This window comes from Beta vulgaris, chromosome 2 (assembly GCF_026745355.1).
Source record: "Beta vulgaris subsp. vulgaris cultivar EL10 chromosome 2, EL10.2, whole genome shotgun sequence".
Lineage (NCBI taxonomy): Eukaryota > Viridiplantae > Streptophyta > Magnoliopsida > Caryophyllales > Amaranthaceae > Beta > Beta vulgaris.
In genome coordinates, this window is record NC_079203.1 from 21523694 (window position 1) to 21538649 (window position 14956).

Here is a 14956-nt window from a genome sequence, read left to right on the forward strand (position 1 = left end):
GTAGCACATCAGTTTCCTCATTGGAGGAGCAATTGTTGGAGAGAAATGCTACCCTAGATGAACTGAAATTCCTCCTCTTAGCTGCCCAGAATAATATGAGACTGAAACTCCAGGAGAAGAGAGGTGACCTTTGCTGTTAGTGATCTGGTTTATCTTAGGCTTCAGCCCTACAGGCACAAGACCTTGGCCAAGAAACCTAATGAAAGACTCGCCCTCATATTCTACGGACCCTTCCCAGTTGCCGAGAAGATTGGGTATGTGTCTTACGAGCTTGAACTTCCCCCCCACCACAAAGATACACCTAATTTTCCATGTTTCCCACCTCAAAAGAGCCATTGGCCAACCTCACATCTCCCACACTTTAAACCCCCCCCCCAACTAACTCACTGACATGGTACTAGAGGCCATCCTTGAAGCTATCCTCAACCTGAGGTCTAGTCACCACTCTTCTGACCAAGCTACTTCCACCTTGAGGACAAGGTGATTAACTGGCCTCGGGGTATTGCTAAGCCCAGCACTCACCCACCCATTATCTACACGTATGGAAGAAGGAGGAAGGGAGGAAATGGAGGGACACATGGCAACAGAGGAGTGGAGGGAGGAATAGCATAATTCCTTATACCATAACAGAAATTAGTTATGAGTAATAGAGAAAGAAAGTCCTCGGAGAAAGGCATATCTGTAAATATATAAATAGGGGCCTCACCCAAAAGAGGAGGGTATCCAGAAAATTAGAATGAAGAGTGATGTAATGGGAGAGAACCTTACCTCTCGAAAGTAAGGGGTATTAGGAGGAGATTTCTTAAATCTTGCTTAATACAAAACTATCATTCTGCTGTGCTATTCTTTTGTTGTATTTTTCTACTGTTTGCCTAGCTGAGATTCCCTAGATCTTAGGAATACTTTAAAAAGAAGTTTTGGGCTTCTCATTTTTTTCTCTAGCTTGAGTCTCATATTTCAAGGCAAGCTTAAGGGTTTCTTTCTCTTGGAAAGTACCCTAAAATTGTCGTAGTGAGTTACTTCTACTTTATTACTTATCCCTTTAGACAAACAGTTAACAAAACGAGCAACTTTAAGGATTTCTTTCTCTTGGAGATCACAAATAAACAAAGCTTCTCAAACTCTTTCATGTATTCTTCCACGCTCATGTCATATTCTTGTGAAACGTAGGTCAATTTTAAGTATTACCCTTCCTCATACTCCTTAGTAGCCCATTTATCCCTCATTTGCTTTTTCAATCCAGTCCATGAATCGATTTTATGTTTTCCTTCTCCTATTTGAGGTTTTCATACCACAATTCAGTTTGAACCTCTTTCTATCATCTTATAATTAAAGATGGTTTCTATATGCCTCATCCAATCAAGAGAAATCTCACTATCATGCCCCATCAATTTCAGGTAATTCAATTTTCAAATGCCTATCTTCATCAAAATATCTACAATATTAGTTTCGCTACCCCCTTCATTATTTTCTAGAAAATTCAACTTTCTAGTTGTTTGCAATAGCATATACGCCATAGCATCCATTCTAGTATTTTGTTGAACCTTTTCAGCCTCACTCTCCTCTGATGTTTTTCTCCAAGTTCTCTAAGTTATTTGGTAACACAATTCTCAAATGCTGAAAACTAATGAAACTTTGAGCAACTGAACGAAACTGTAAAACGCCTGAACAATCAAAAATTGTGAAACGCCTGAATGATCGAAACTGTAAAATGCCTGAACAATCGAAACTGTAAAACGCCTTGAGACTCTCAAAGGTAATAAATTATGAAAATTTAGGAAATTCTAAGCAGATTAAAAAAAAAAAAAGAAACTCCATAAATTATTTCTAGATGAAGGTGATCTTTGTTTAAAGTTCAATGTGCTGAATTGGCTTCTTTCTGGCGCACTTGAGAAAAACATGCCCAGTTTAATATCTAAAAGATTCATAAAAATTTGAAAAAACATGTGAATATTCTACAGAGAAAAATATCCATAATAAAAAAAAAAAGAAACAACCAATTTGGACTCCTGAAATCTATGAAATCACCCTCCAAAGTCGACTGAAAAACTGATCCAATGCCAGCAGTTTTGTTTCTCTACCAAAATGCGACTTGTATTCGAAAATTCTTCACCAAAGCTCTGCTATTATATGATGTAAGTCTAAAACCACCCTCCAAAGACAGGTTGGTGGTTTCAAACTCAAGGGAACAAGAATACTCACTCTGATACACTCAAAACACATGAAACAAAGAATGAAAAACCAAAACTCAAGAACTTACTCAAAGTTATGGGATTTTAGGCAAGAGATAAGACTAACTCAATCTCTCCTAAGCTTATCACTCAAGACATAAATGGTTTTTTTTTCTGTGAACTCTCCAAAACTGATTTCTCATTATCGTTAGCTCTCTTTAAATAGAGAATAGGAGCAGCAAAAGAAGCTAAAAGATTACATGACTATGTCTAGGAGTTACGGTTTTGAGGAGCTTAAAGAGCTCCTTGATTTACGCCCTTATTAATGCTTCATCAATTGGCTGTTACATCTTACATGGCAGCAAAAGATGAGCTTAATTACCGCCCAATCAGACACTAAACCCTCGTCCATTAGCAAAAAAAAAAAAAAAAAAGAGGCCCAAATAAAACTTGGGCTTAACAAACACACATGGCATCTTCTCCATGCATTCACACGTCCATTTTGATGTAGCAACAAGTAGGCTTCAATCATACTCCTATGTAATGCATGTCATATACTCGGGCACAAAAACAAATGGAGCAAAACCAAAACCTTATAAGACTAAGGCAACAGGTTCATGAGCCAAATATATTTTGAGTGGGCTAGAAGGACTTGATTTTGGATCAGAAAATCATCTTAGATCTTGCTCTATTAAAGTAATTTGTGCTAAACTACAGGAAACTAATTTGTGTTTACTTGAACTACATTAAACTGAAATATGAGAACCAAACAGAACGGAGCTGAACTGTTTCTTGTTCTCAGTTACAAACAAAAAGTTGCGCCAAACTAAAGTGAAAGTGAGCCACCACTTATTTCTGCTAAACTGAACTGAGATGAAAATTCAAATTTAGGTTGAAAAGGACAAACATTAGTCATATGGGATCTTTAACAACTTCACACCAAAGTGAAAGAGGTAGATTATTTTGGAATGGAATAAAAAGCAAAAGCAACATGCTTATGAAGCTTATGAACTCTGCATGCATATTTGCATAAGGTTACTACGAGGATTATGAACTCACAGACATTATTCCTGCTTCATTGACAAGATTGCGGATATCAGCCCCAGAATACCCAACAGTGCGAAAGACAAGCTGTAGAATGAGAATCAATTAGAGGTAAACAAGTATCCGCAATCTAGACAGCTATTAGACGAAGCCTCAATTTAAAATCTCTAATATAAGTATGAATATGACACGTGGCACAATATTACCGCTGTGGTTTACTTTCAACTCAGCTCAGTAAATTAGTGTCACCAAACAGCCACAAATGCAATAATTTGCTACATATATTATATCATCGAAACAAAGAAAGTTCATATTTCGAAGGTTACACCCATTATCTTATATTAGTGTGCAATTGTGCATATCACATCACAAGAAAGTATATTAATGACCTGTGACATCTGTTAAACAGTTCAAGATTATACAAACGACCACTTTCTTTGACTGCTGAATACATGAAGCCTGATGCTTGCTTGAAAGTTTCACTTACCTTTTCAAAGTCCACATCTTCAGCTAGCTGCTTCCCAGTACTATGGACACCAAAAATCTGCACTCTCTGCTTTGCATCAGGCAAGCCGATGTACAAACGACGATCTATACGTCCAGCACGAACAAATTCTATGTCTAATTCATCTGGCCTATTAGTTGCACAGATGAAAATAACTGCTTGTCTAAGTGAGAACCGGTCAGCGCCTGTCTTCACTTTGCTACAAAACAAGACAAATTAATTCATACGTTGCACAAATAGAACAAGACTAATGCCAACTGCTGCTGAGTGCTGACCAAGGAAAAAGAACGTGGATGCGGTCGCGATTGCGATACCATTTGCATTGTCTCGGAAGCGGCTTGTAACGGATGAATCGAACGGATCGCGGCCGACGCGGCATGAATTTTTTCAAATAATTCACATTAATATGTTCTAACCTCATTTGATTGTTTTGGTTTATGAAGCATTATTACAACATAATATAAGCAAATCATAACATATTTTTGGCCAATGTTCGAAAAGAACGGATGTAACGGGGATAAAAACGTTCTGACGCAGAGAGTTCGCGTTACGGAACGGACAACGCAAGGAGACGTATGTGATTTTAAATTTGGTGTTCCATAACAGGTTTTCGCAGAACAGCAAATCCAAAATCTGTTACAGATTGGGTCATTATGTAATGGAACAGGAGAGCTTTAATTCCATGGTGCTGAGTGGTATTATAGTCTGCTTTAGATATTACAGTACTGCACATAATTAGAAGAAGAGCATCAGAACAAGATTAGATTATTAAAAAAGATGAAACTAATAGTGAAACCGTTCCAAAATAAAATTTGAACAGTGAAACTGAATTGAAACCTTGATGAAAGAAACTGAGCAGACAAGTTATTAGAAACCAACGTATCTACATTGTATATAATGTACTTGAATGTTTTTAGGCCACGCATGTTGAATACTGTGTGCCCGTGCGGAACCTTCAGAGAGGCCTAGTTTAAGTTTTATAAAATAAATAAAAAATTGGAGTGGCATTGACGGTCAAAAGCCTTCACGTCAAATTTAACTTTCATTAGCACTCGAGCCACAAGAATTTCATCTTCACTGGAGTCTGCTTCTAATTCCAGCAAATTCCTTTAACTATTGCTTGGACGAACGCAAACTTTACATACTCCTGATATTCTTGCTTCACGACCAGCAGATTCAATCTGGCTTGTACCCACTAAGCATGACAAAACACCAAGCGTTCTTTCCAGTAATATGCAATGTAGCGAACGTTCTGATCACTAAATAATTGTATCGTCAAGAAACAAGCACCTAAAGACCAACCTTCAAACGTAAAGCATAAGTATGGTAGCAAGTATGACGAGTGAGGGAAATTACAACAACAATGTGATGAACCTCAAGGAAGATTTCCTCATCGCAAAGCAAAGACAACGAGGGTTTTCTCGAAACCCGACTATAGTGTAATTAATCAACAAAATGCGCTTAATCTTTTTAAGACTGCAATTTAGAACTTGTCGGAAAGGATTCCCTTTTGGACGACTCCAATTTCCTCATGGGCAAGTCCTTGACACATTGGGTAAGGGCACCCTTATGCACGATATGGGAGAAACCACAATGGCATCAATATATTGAAAACTAAACCACCATAACTCAAAAGTACAACTATTTATGGCACAATATCAAGTATGTTGACTTTGAAGCCAGAAAAATAAAGATGGATATAGATACTTCCAAAAGGAACTCTAAGAATTGGCAAAATCAAGAAGTTCACAGGGGAAAGTTCCATCCAAAAGATACATTCAAGAATACTAAAAGAACACTTTTCGTATATCTTGGAAATTGTCATTTCACAAATTTCACCCGCATCCTTGGCTCACAAGATCGGCTACGAATTATCCAACAAAGGATTGTTTCCCAAAGCAAGGAACCAATATTTCTTCTCCTCCAAGCTCACCTAGGAACATACACACACACCGACGCAAAAAGAAAAACCTAAAGTACGAAAAGCATTGGGTGACACGTCAACCTACAAAAACAAAGAAGCAAACACCAGAACCTCCTCGTAAATAATGCTTACATTAAGCATTATGCCATCTTAAACAAGTGGCATTAATGCAAAACATAGGAAAATTGAGTAACTTGCAAAAGAAGTTATTGACATTGCAAAATCTATGTATGACGTATGCAATGGGGGAAAGGATAATGAAGACTTCATCCTTTACACAATTTTCATGTATATTGTCAGCAAGTGGAAAGTCATGCCATGGGCAAAAGGGCAAGTGGGTAATATTTTGTAGTGAAATCAAAGGAAAAAAGTCGAACTAGATTCACTCTAAATGGTGAATTGCATGATGGATAGCTCTTAACCAACAAATAAATTGACACTCTAACATTCAAGTAGCCGCCAATTTTTTTTACTTATTGACTTCCTCCATGCTATCAATACCTGCTCCTACCTACTATATGTTCACAATGGAGAAATACGAGAAATGAAAGAAATAGGCCTCAAACTCTCCCCGAAGGTAATAGACAGAGTTGAACCCCAATGGATTACCTAAGATGCATTTCCATGGATAAGCGCTCAACTATCAAAATGATTCAAGGGCCCAAGCCACAACGGGGGAAGCCTGAGATTTCACTTTTGCTGTCGAGCAAGAATTAGAAAAAGAGCTTAAAGTTCAAGCAACTGAAGCATCTTCATTCCCTAAGAAATTTAAATCAATGTTTCTTTTGAGCTCAACCATTAATTGAATAATAACAAATGAAGAATCAATAGAAAAATCGAAGTTCAATTAGATTGGAAAAATCCAATTTATTTTCTTAAGACCACTTCAAAATAGATAGAGGCGAAAATGAAACACAAGCAGTTACGTGATTAGATAGAATCCATGAAGCGTGAAGTTGGAAATGTGATGAATTGCCCACCAAAGAAGAGAATGGATGTTGAGACCAGAGCGAAAATCGAAGAATAAGGAGGAAGTGAGACCCTTAGTGAAGATGTTAGCGTGCTGAAACTTGGAAGGCACATGAAGCTTGGTCATGAGGATCATTGACAGGATATTTTAGGTGATGGTGACATGGATCCATGAGAGGATGATGGCATCGATTTGATCTCATTTGTCTTTGACGAGGGTGGGATCGGGTGGAAGCCATAATATGATTAAGAATGCACCAAGCATGTGCAGCCACTGTGAAGGTCATGCTGGCAATAGTATGCTCGCAATAGTACTCAACTTTGCGGGGATCAAGAGTTGAGGAACTTAAATTTCCAATGTTGGGCCGGGTGCAAGGAGGTAGATGGCGGAGGGGGATGGTTTTCCTTGTGGTGCGGGGAATTAAAACTCTCTCGTTCCGTTACAGAACGGCCATTCTGTAATAGATTTTGGATTTGCCGTTACGCGAATTCCCGTTATAGAACGCCATAATAAAATTCACATACTTCTCGCCGCTTTGTCCGTTCTGTAATGCGAAATTGCCACGTTAAAACGCTTTTATCCCTGTTACATTCGTTCTTTTCAAACATTGGCCAAATTTTTTTATGATTTAATTATATAGTTGATGAAACATGATATTCTAATAGATTTGATTAGATTATGTTGTAGTAATGCTTCATAAACTAAAACAATGCAGATGAGTTTAAAATATTTTAATGTGAATTTTAAAAAAAAAAAAAAGCAGGCCATGTCGGCCGCAAAACTCTCTATTTCCCCATTAGAAGTCGTTTCCGCGACAACGCGAACGCAACCGTGTTTTTTATCCCTATGATGTTAAGTCATGAGCTTTGTGATAAGGAAGGAAGAAGAATCTCTATGTTCTTGGTAACACGTCAAATTCGAGAGGGTTTTATTGTATTCACAATACATATATAACCATGTGCATGGAATCCTACGTATACAAGGAACGAATATAAAAGTTACCTAAAATCTACACAGCTTAGGAAACATTACTTCCATAAATTATCTATCATTAAATATATAAATCTAAGAGAAATTCATATATTGAAGATATAAAAGAAAAGAAGAAAAGAAGTTTTTAAAGTTTAGTAGTGACTACATATTAACTTCATATCTCCTTCATAGAGTGGCACTAAACTCCTTAAATCCCTACCCACCCTAGCCCACAAGAAGTAAAGTGAATAACTCTATCGCACAAAAACAAGTTTGATGATGTGGAGTTAGCAAACTTCATTCCATTCTAACCAAATATGGCATTTACTATAGTGACACAATTTAATTTAACCAAAAGTCCATCGGACTAAGAATTGAGTGTCACATTAAACTAATAAAAAACAAAATAGCTATAAAAGTTCTCAAAATATCCATAAGTAATTCTTTCCACATGAAGCCAAAAAAAAAAAAAAAACTAGAAAGCCCTGGTCCAACAAATAGACACACCACATGTGATTCCTAAATCCCAATCAAGTATGTTCTACGAAGAGTAAGATGTATGCAAAGGTGACCTTGAGTCACCAAGATCTATAAATATGCCCTTAACTGGCATTAACAAGTCTAACGTCCTTATGGAAATTGTAATTCGAAGAAAGTTCGATTACAGAGGATGATCAAAATTTTGTAGACGACTCTAATGTTCTATTTATCAAAAAGGGGAAAGACAACAATTCAATAAAAGAATATTCAATTTCCAAAGAGCAAAAATAAAATGTATTTATAGATGCCATGTGAAAGTGCAACTTTAATTACTTCTTTTTGGATAAGCAACAAAGAGAGTTTCCCTTATTATTAAGAAGCAAAGATATAGTAGCATAGAGATTGTGAGAAGCTTCTTTAGCATGCAAGTTGGATTTAGTGTTTGGCCCTCCACTACAATTAACACATATATATTCATTTAGGGGGCCCTCATCAGGTTTAGATGTGGTGATCAGATGGCTATACCAATATTATGGAATATATAATCAGTTAGAATGCTGGCAATTTCTCAGACTCTCTGCAGGTTAGCATATAGCATTAGGTGTTGGAATATCTGAAATATGGAAGTATCGTCCCACATTGGTCAGAGGAGGAAAACTTATATTTATATATAAAGTCTTGCAATAGAATTGTAACAGAGCATATTGGCTAAATTGCTTATATGATATAATCTTATTATAATCATAGAGTTTGCACTTGGTACGCGGCATGAGCATGAGTTATTAATCAGACTGCTATTTTAATTTAATTATCTTATTTGTATGCAAGGCAGTTTAAAAAACTGCTTATCTTTTTTATGGTGCCTCTTCAAACCACCAAATACTCGTCCTCTATAAAAACTTCCCTATGTCAACTTTTTACATAGAACCAGAAAAACTTTTACTTCAAAAGTTTTCTCAAATCACGGAAATACATTCTGCAGGTGTATATGGCATAACATAAGCAAGCCTATTAGTTACAAATTTTTAGGATAAGATTCTTCAGTGCAAATCAATTTAACGGGGCTTCATTGTATCCTAAAGGCTTTCCATTCGACCATGTGCACACTCATGTATTGGATGAATGTCGCCTAAAGGAGAGCGATATTTCTCGTGACTTGATGTCTGCTTGTGTTTAGTTTCAATAGTGTGCTGTAAGTCCTGTAACTCTGATTGTAACCATTATTGGTGTGTAGATTTTCTAACATTAGGTGGTTTTTCTACCACCTCTATAACTGGAGCCTCTACGCATCCCCCTAAAGAGAGTGTGATGCATCAGCTAAGGAGGCCTGGGCTTCTCACATACAAGAGGAGGGCAAGGGCAAATCAGTAAATCAGTGAGTACTTGAGGAAGAGACAAAAAGAATATCACACGTAGCACTTTTCGGTTATAACAGAATGAGTATTGTACAGAAGGAATGAGAATAAAAGGGGAGTGGGGGCTGTGTGATGGGTAGCTAATCATTAAGAAAGATTTGGTTTGGGAGAGTGGGAGAACCTCTCGAATGTTCTCTATCCTGTAGTTACCTTCTTTTATCAATCTCATCTTCACCTTCCTCTCAATATTCTGGGTTACCTTATTCTATATTGCTTTGTTTGTTGATTGTTGTTGTGGATATTGGTAGCGTGGTGTTGTTTGCAGGTGACCGAAATATAGACCATCACAGTTGGTATCAGAGCGGTTGCTCCGGGGAGTAAAAATGGCGCCTCCGACGTCAAATCAGAGGTTGGATATTGTGGAAACACAGTTGAGCCAGCTTCAGAACTCCATTGCTGACCAGATATCTTCCTCAGTAGGGGCGGCCATGGAAGCAGTGAAGCTCACCATCGCCGAACAGATATCTCAGAGAATGGAAGAGATGCTGCGAAAAAGTAGAGAGGATCTGGAGGTGGCTAACTTCCGGTTAGAGGGAAGAATCGATAGGACAAGGGAAAACCTGGAAGGGGTTTTAGCGGCGGCTAGGGCGGATCAAAGTAAGTTTCAGGCAGATGTGAGATCAGCCTTGGAACAGATCCGGGCTGAGCCGAACCGGAGGGCCGACGAAGTTCGGGAGGTTGAAGGGGAAGATCAGGGAGACGGAGCGAATCGAAGAAGGGAAAATGAGGTGTTTGACGGCGGAGGGACTGGTGGATGGCGAGGGGGAATTCGTGGAAAAAGTGGTGGAGCCGGACCGGGAAGTAACTGGAAACACCGGAAACTTGATATGCCAGTGTTTGATGGAACGGACCCGGATGGTTGGATTCTGAGAGGGGAAAGGTTCTTTGATTTCTATGGGTTGATGGAGGCGGAGAAGTTAGAGGCAGCGGTGGTTGCCATGGAGGGCGACGCCCTGCGGTGGTATCAATGGGAAAATAAGCGCCGTCCTTTTCGCTCATGGGACAACCTGAAGACGTTTGTGTTGAACCAATTTCGCCCGATGAACGCCGGTTCCTTGCACGAGCAATGGCTCGCCACCACACAAACCACCACGGTATGGGATTATCGGAGGAAGTTCATAGAAATGGCTGCACCGTTGGAGGGAATACCAGAGGAAATATTGATGGGTAAATTTATTCATGGGCTAAGCCCTGAATTGCAAACTGAGATTCGGGTTTTAAATCCATATAATTTGGATCAGGCCATGGAGTTGGCCCTGAAGCTTGAGGAAAGGAATAGGGTAAATGGGGCTAAGCGAGTGGGGCCACGTACTGGGCCATTTTCTATTTACAACCGGGGCCCAAATTTACAAGCAACCTCTTATCATGGCCCAGCAGGAGGATCCGTAGCAAGTTCCAAGCAGTGGGCCGCAGCTTCAAACTCCTCACAACACTCAGTTAACAATGTGAAATCAGTGAGCCCAAATAGTAGAGGGTTTGGGGAAATGAGAAGGTTGACTGAGAAAGAATTACAAGAAAAAAGGGCAAAGGGGCTTTGTTTTAAGTGTGATGAGAAATGGGGTGTGGGCCACAGGTGTCCACGAAAGGAATTAAGCGTGCTATTCTTGGAGGATCTCGAAGAGGAGGATATGGAGGGCAACAACAGTGGAAGCGAACCACCCACGTCTCCGATTGACGAAATTCCGCCGGAAGTTTCATTGAATTCGGTCATAGGGCTCTCCAACCCTAAGACCATGAAGTTAGTGGGGCGAATTCAAGGACATGAAGTCATAGTTATGGTGGACCCGGGGGCCACCCATAACTTTCTCTCTCTTACCACAATTGCGAAATTGTCAATTCCGGTGACGGAGGCGGCGGAATTTGGAGTATATTTGGGAGATGGGCAAGCGGTCAGAGGGACAGGGGTTTGTAAGGGGGTCGAATTGATGTTGACAGATGGGTTAGTAGTGGAGGAGGATTTCCTCCCTCTTGGTTGGGAAATTCCGATGTAATCCTCGGAGTTCAGTGGCTGGAGACCTTGGGGACGGTGGTTAGCAACTGGAAAACACAAGAAATGACTTTTGAAGTGGGCCAGAATAAGTATACTCTGAAGGGGAATCCTTCCTTGGCTCGTTCCAAGGTGTCCCTAAGGCCATGTTGCGGACCCTACGCAAGCAAGGTGGAGGCTGGTGGTTAGAGCTGAATCGCGTGGAGGTGACCGAAAGGGTTCGACAGGAAGTGGGGCATGAAGGGCAGGAGGTTCCCGTCTTCTTGCAGGAGGTAATGTCGAAGTGGGCTGGGGTGTTTGAAGCGCCCGACGGGCTGCCACCGAAGAGGGGACATGAGCACGCCATAGTGCTTAAGGAGGGAAGTAACCCAGTAGGGGTCCGGCCATATCGTTACCCACAATTCCAAAAAGACGAGATTGAGAGGTTGATCAAAGAGATGCTTGCTGCCGGCATTATTCGTCCCTCCACAAGTCCTTTCTCGAGTCCAGTGATTTTGGTGAAGAAAAAAGACGGATCGTGGCGGTTTTGTGTGGACTATAGAGCATTGAACAAGGAAACGGTGCCTGACAAGTATCCCATTCCGGTCATAGATGAGTTGTTGGACGAATTACATGGGGCAACAGTTTTCTCGAAGTTGGACTTGCGGGCAGGATACCATCAGATATTAGTGAGGCCCGAGGACACCCACAAGACAGCATTCCGGACTCATGAGGGGCATTATGAGTTCCTAGTCATGCCTTTTGGGCTCACTAACGCCCCGGCTACCTTTCAATCCTTGATGAACGAGGTATTTCGTCCTTACTTACGTCGTTTTGTGTTGGTTTTCTTTGATGACATCCTTATATATAGTCGTAGTGAGGATGAGCATGTGCAACATTTGGAGTTGGTACTGAAAATTCTGGTGGAAAACTCTCTGTTTGTGAATAAAAAGAAATGTGAGTTTGGGAAGAGGGAAGTGGCTTACTTGGGACATGTGATATCGGAGGAGGGGGTAGCAATGGATGGAGAAAAAATTCGAGCCATAGTAGAATGGACCGTGCCAAAAAACCTCAGGGAGTTAAGGGGGTTTTTGGGTTTGACTGGATACTACCGCAAGTTTGTGGCTAACTATGCGCATATAGCAAGACCCATGACAGAGCAACTCAAGAAAGATAATTTTAAATGGTCCGTGGAGGCGACTGAAGCTTTTGAGTTTTTGAAAACCGCCATGGTAACAGCTCCGGTGTTAGCCATGCCGGACTTTGGGCATGCCTTTGTGGTAGAAACGGATGCTTCGGGATATGGCATAGGGGCGGTTTTGATGCAGGCCAGCAGACCCATAGCCTTCTATAGTAAACTGTTGGGGGTGAGGGCTCAACAAAAATCAGTGTATGAAAAAGAATTGATGGCAATATGCTTTGCAGTGCAAAAATGGCGACATTACCTTTTGGGGCGACATTTTGTGGTTAGAACCGACCAACAAAGCTTGAGGTACATCACTCAACAACGAGAAATTGGCGCGGAATTTCAGAAATGGATGAGTAAGTTGATGGGATACGACTTTGAAGTTCAGTACAAACCCGGGAGTTCGAATAGAGTAGCGGACGCTCTTTCTAGGAAAACCGTGGGGGAGGTTGTTTTGGGGGCAATGGTAACTAGCCATGAAGTGGATTGGGGTGAGCTGGAACGGGAAATTGCAGCCGATGCATTCCTTCATCAGATTAAAATCGAAGTGCAGCAAGGTAAGGAGGTCTCGCATTTTTCAATGATAGGGGATAAATTGATGTTCAAGGGCAGGTATGTTATTCCTCCCAACTCAGTGTTCATTCTGGTTTTACTTCGAGAATATCATGATTCTCCCATGGGGGGGCATGCTGGCGAACTGAAAACGTATTTACGCCTTGCTTCTGAGTGGTATTGGAAGGGTATGCGACAGGAGATTAACAGATATGTCCAGCACTGTATCATCTGTCAACAGCAGAAACATTCCCAACAGCATCCAGGGGGATTGCTCCAGCCTTTACCTGTCCCTTCATTGATTTGGGAGGATCTTTCCATGGATTTTATTGAAGGATTGCCGATATCCAAGGGAGTTGACACTATTTTGGTTGTGGTAGATCGGTTATCTAAGTATGCTCATTTTCTCACTCTCCGTCATCCATTCACGGCTCTCACTGTGGCTGAATTATTCATCAAGGAGGTAGTACGTTTACATGGATTTCCTACTTCTATAGTTTCAGACAGAGACCGTGTATTTTTGAGTATGTTTTGGAAGGAGCTTTTTCGCCTTCATGGTACGTCTCTGAAGAAGAGTACCGCCTATCATCCCCAGACCGATGGGCAAACGGAGATTGTCAACCGCAGTCTTGAGACCTATCTCCGCTGTTTTGTGGGCAGCCACCCAAGGGCGTGGGCCAAGTGGATACCTTGGGCCGAATTTTCCTACAATACTTCTCCTCACACCTCTACAAAGATATCCCCGTTCAAGGCTGTGTATGGACGTGAACCCCCCCATGTGACGAGAGCACCTAAGGGAATAACGGCTGTTGGGAGCTTGGAAGACATGTTACAAGACAGGGACGCGGTGTTGGATGATTTACAGGTCAATCTCGTGCGCGCACAGCAGCGGATGAAGTATTTTGCAGACAAAAACCGTACTGAGGTGGAGTTTCAAGTGGGGGATGAGGTGTTTCTGAAACTCCAACCTTACCGGCAGAAGTCATTAGCCAAACGGCCATTTGAAAAGCTTGCTCCACGCTATTATGGGCCTTTTCCTGTGATTCAGCGCATTGGGCCTACAGCATACAAACTTCACCTGCCAGTGGGGAGTAAAGTGCACCCTGTGTTCCACGTCTCACAGCTCAAAAAGGTGATTGGGAGTGCTCCAGTTAATCCTACCCTTCCTTCTCATATCTCTGCAGATTTGGAGTTCATAGGGGAGCCTGAGGAGCTGTTGGATGTGAGGCAAATTCGCCAAGGGCAGCAGGTGACTACGGAAGTTTTGATCAAGTGGCAGGGGTTACCTTCTTTCGAGGCAACATGGGAGGATATGCAACCACTTCATCAGCGTTTTCCTTCCTTCCACCTTGAGGACAAGGTGAATCTTTGGGGGGGCGGTATTGTGATGCATCAGCTAAGGAGGCCTGGGCTTCTCACATACAAGAGGAGGGCAAGGGCAAATCAGTAAATCAGTGAGTACTTGAGGAAGAGACAAAAAGAATATCACACGTAGCACTTTTCGGTTATAACAGAATGAGTATTGTACAGAAGGAATGAGAATAAAAGGGGAGTGGGGGCTGTGTGATGGGTAGCTAATCATTAAGAAAGATTTGGTTTGGGAGAGTGGGAAACCTCTCGAATGTTCTCTATCCTGTAGTTACCTTCTTTTATCAATCTCATCTTCACCTTCCTCTCAATATTCTGGGTTACCTTATTCTATATTGCTTTGTTTGTTGATTGTTGTTGTGGATGAGAGATCTGCCAAAACTAAGGGCAATTTTTATGCAAT

General features: G+C 41.0%; 1 protein-coding gene across 5 annotated transcripts in view; it reads right to left on the minus strand.

The window, feature by feature from the left end:
• The window catches only part of LOC104906283 (ATP-dependent zinc metalloprotease FTSH 12, chloroplastic), a 42885-nt gene that overhangs the window by 11701 nt on the left and 16228 nt on the right, over positions 1-14956 (minus strand). For 4 of the 5 annotated variants that reach the window (XM_010695019.4, XM_048638785.2, XM_048638783.2 and 1 more), the window contains 2 exons: positions 3703-3919; positions 3231-3302 (listed from right to left, as the gene is read on the minus strand). In XM_010695019.4, the coding sequence (XP_010693321.1) occupies positions 3231-3302; positions 3703-3919 (289 nt within the window). The remainder of the gene's footprint in view (positions 1-3230; positions 3303-3702; positions 3920-14956) is intronic. The other variant, XM_048638782.2, reaches the window with a different exon arrangement.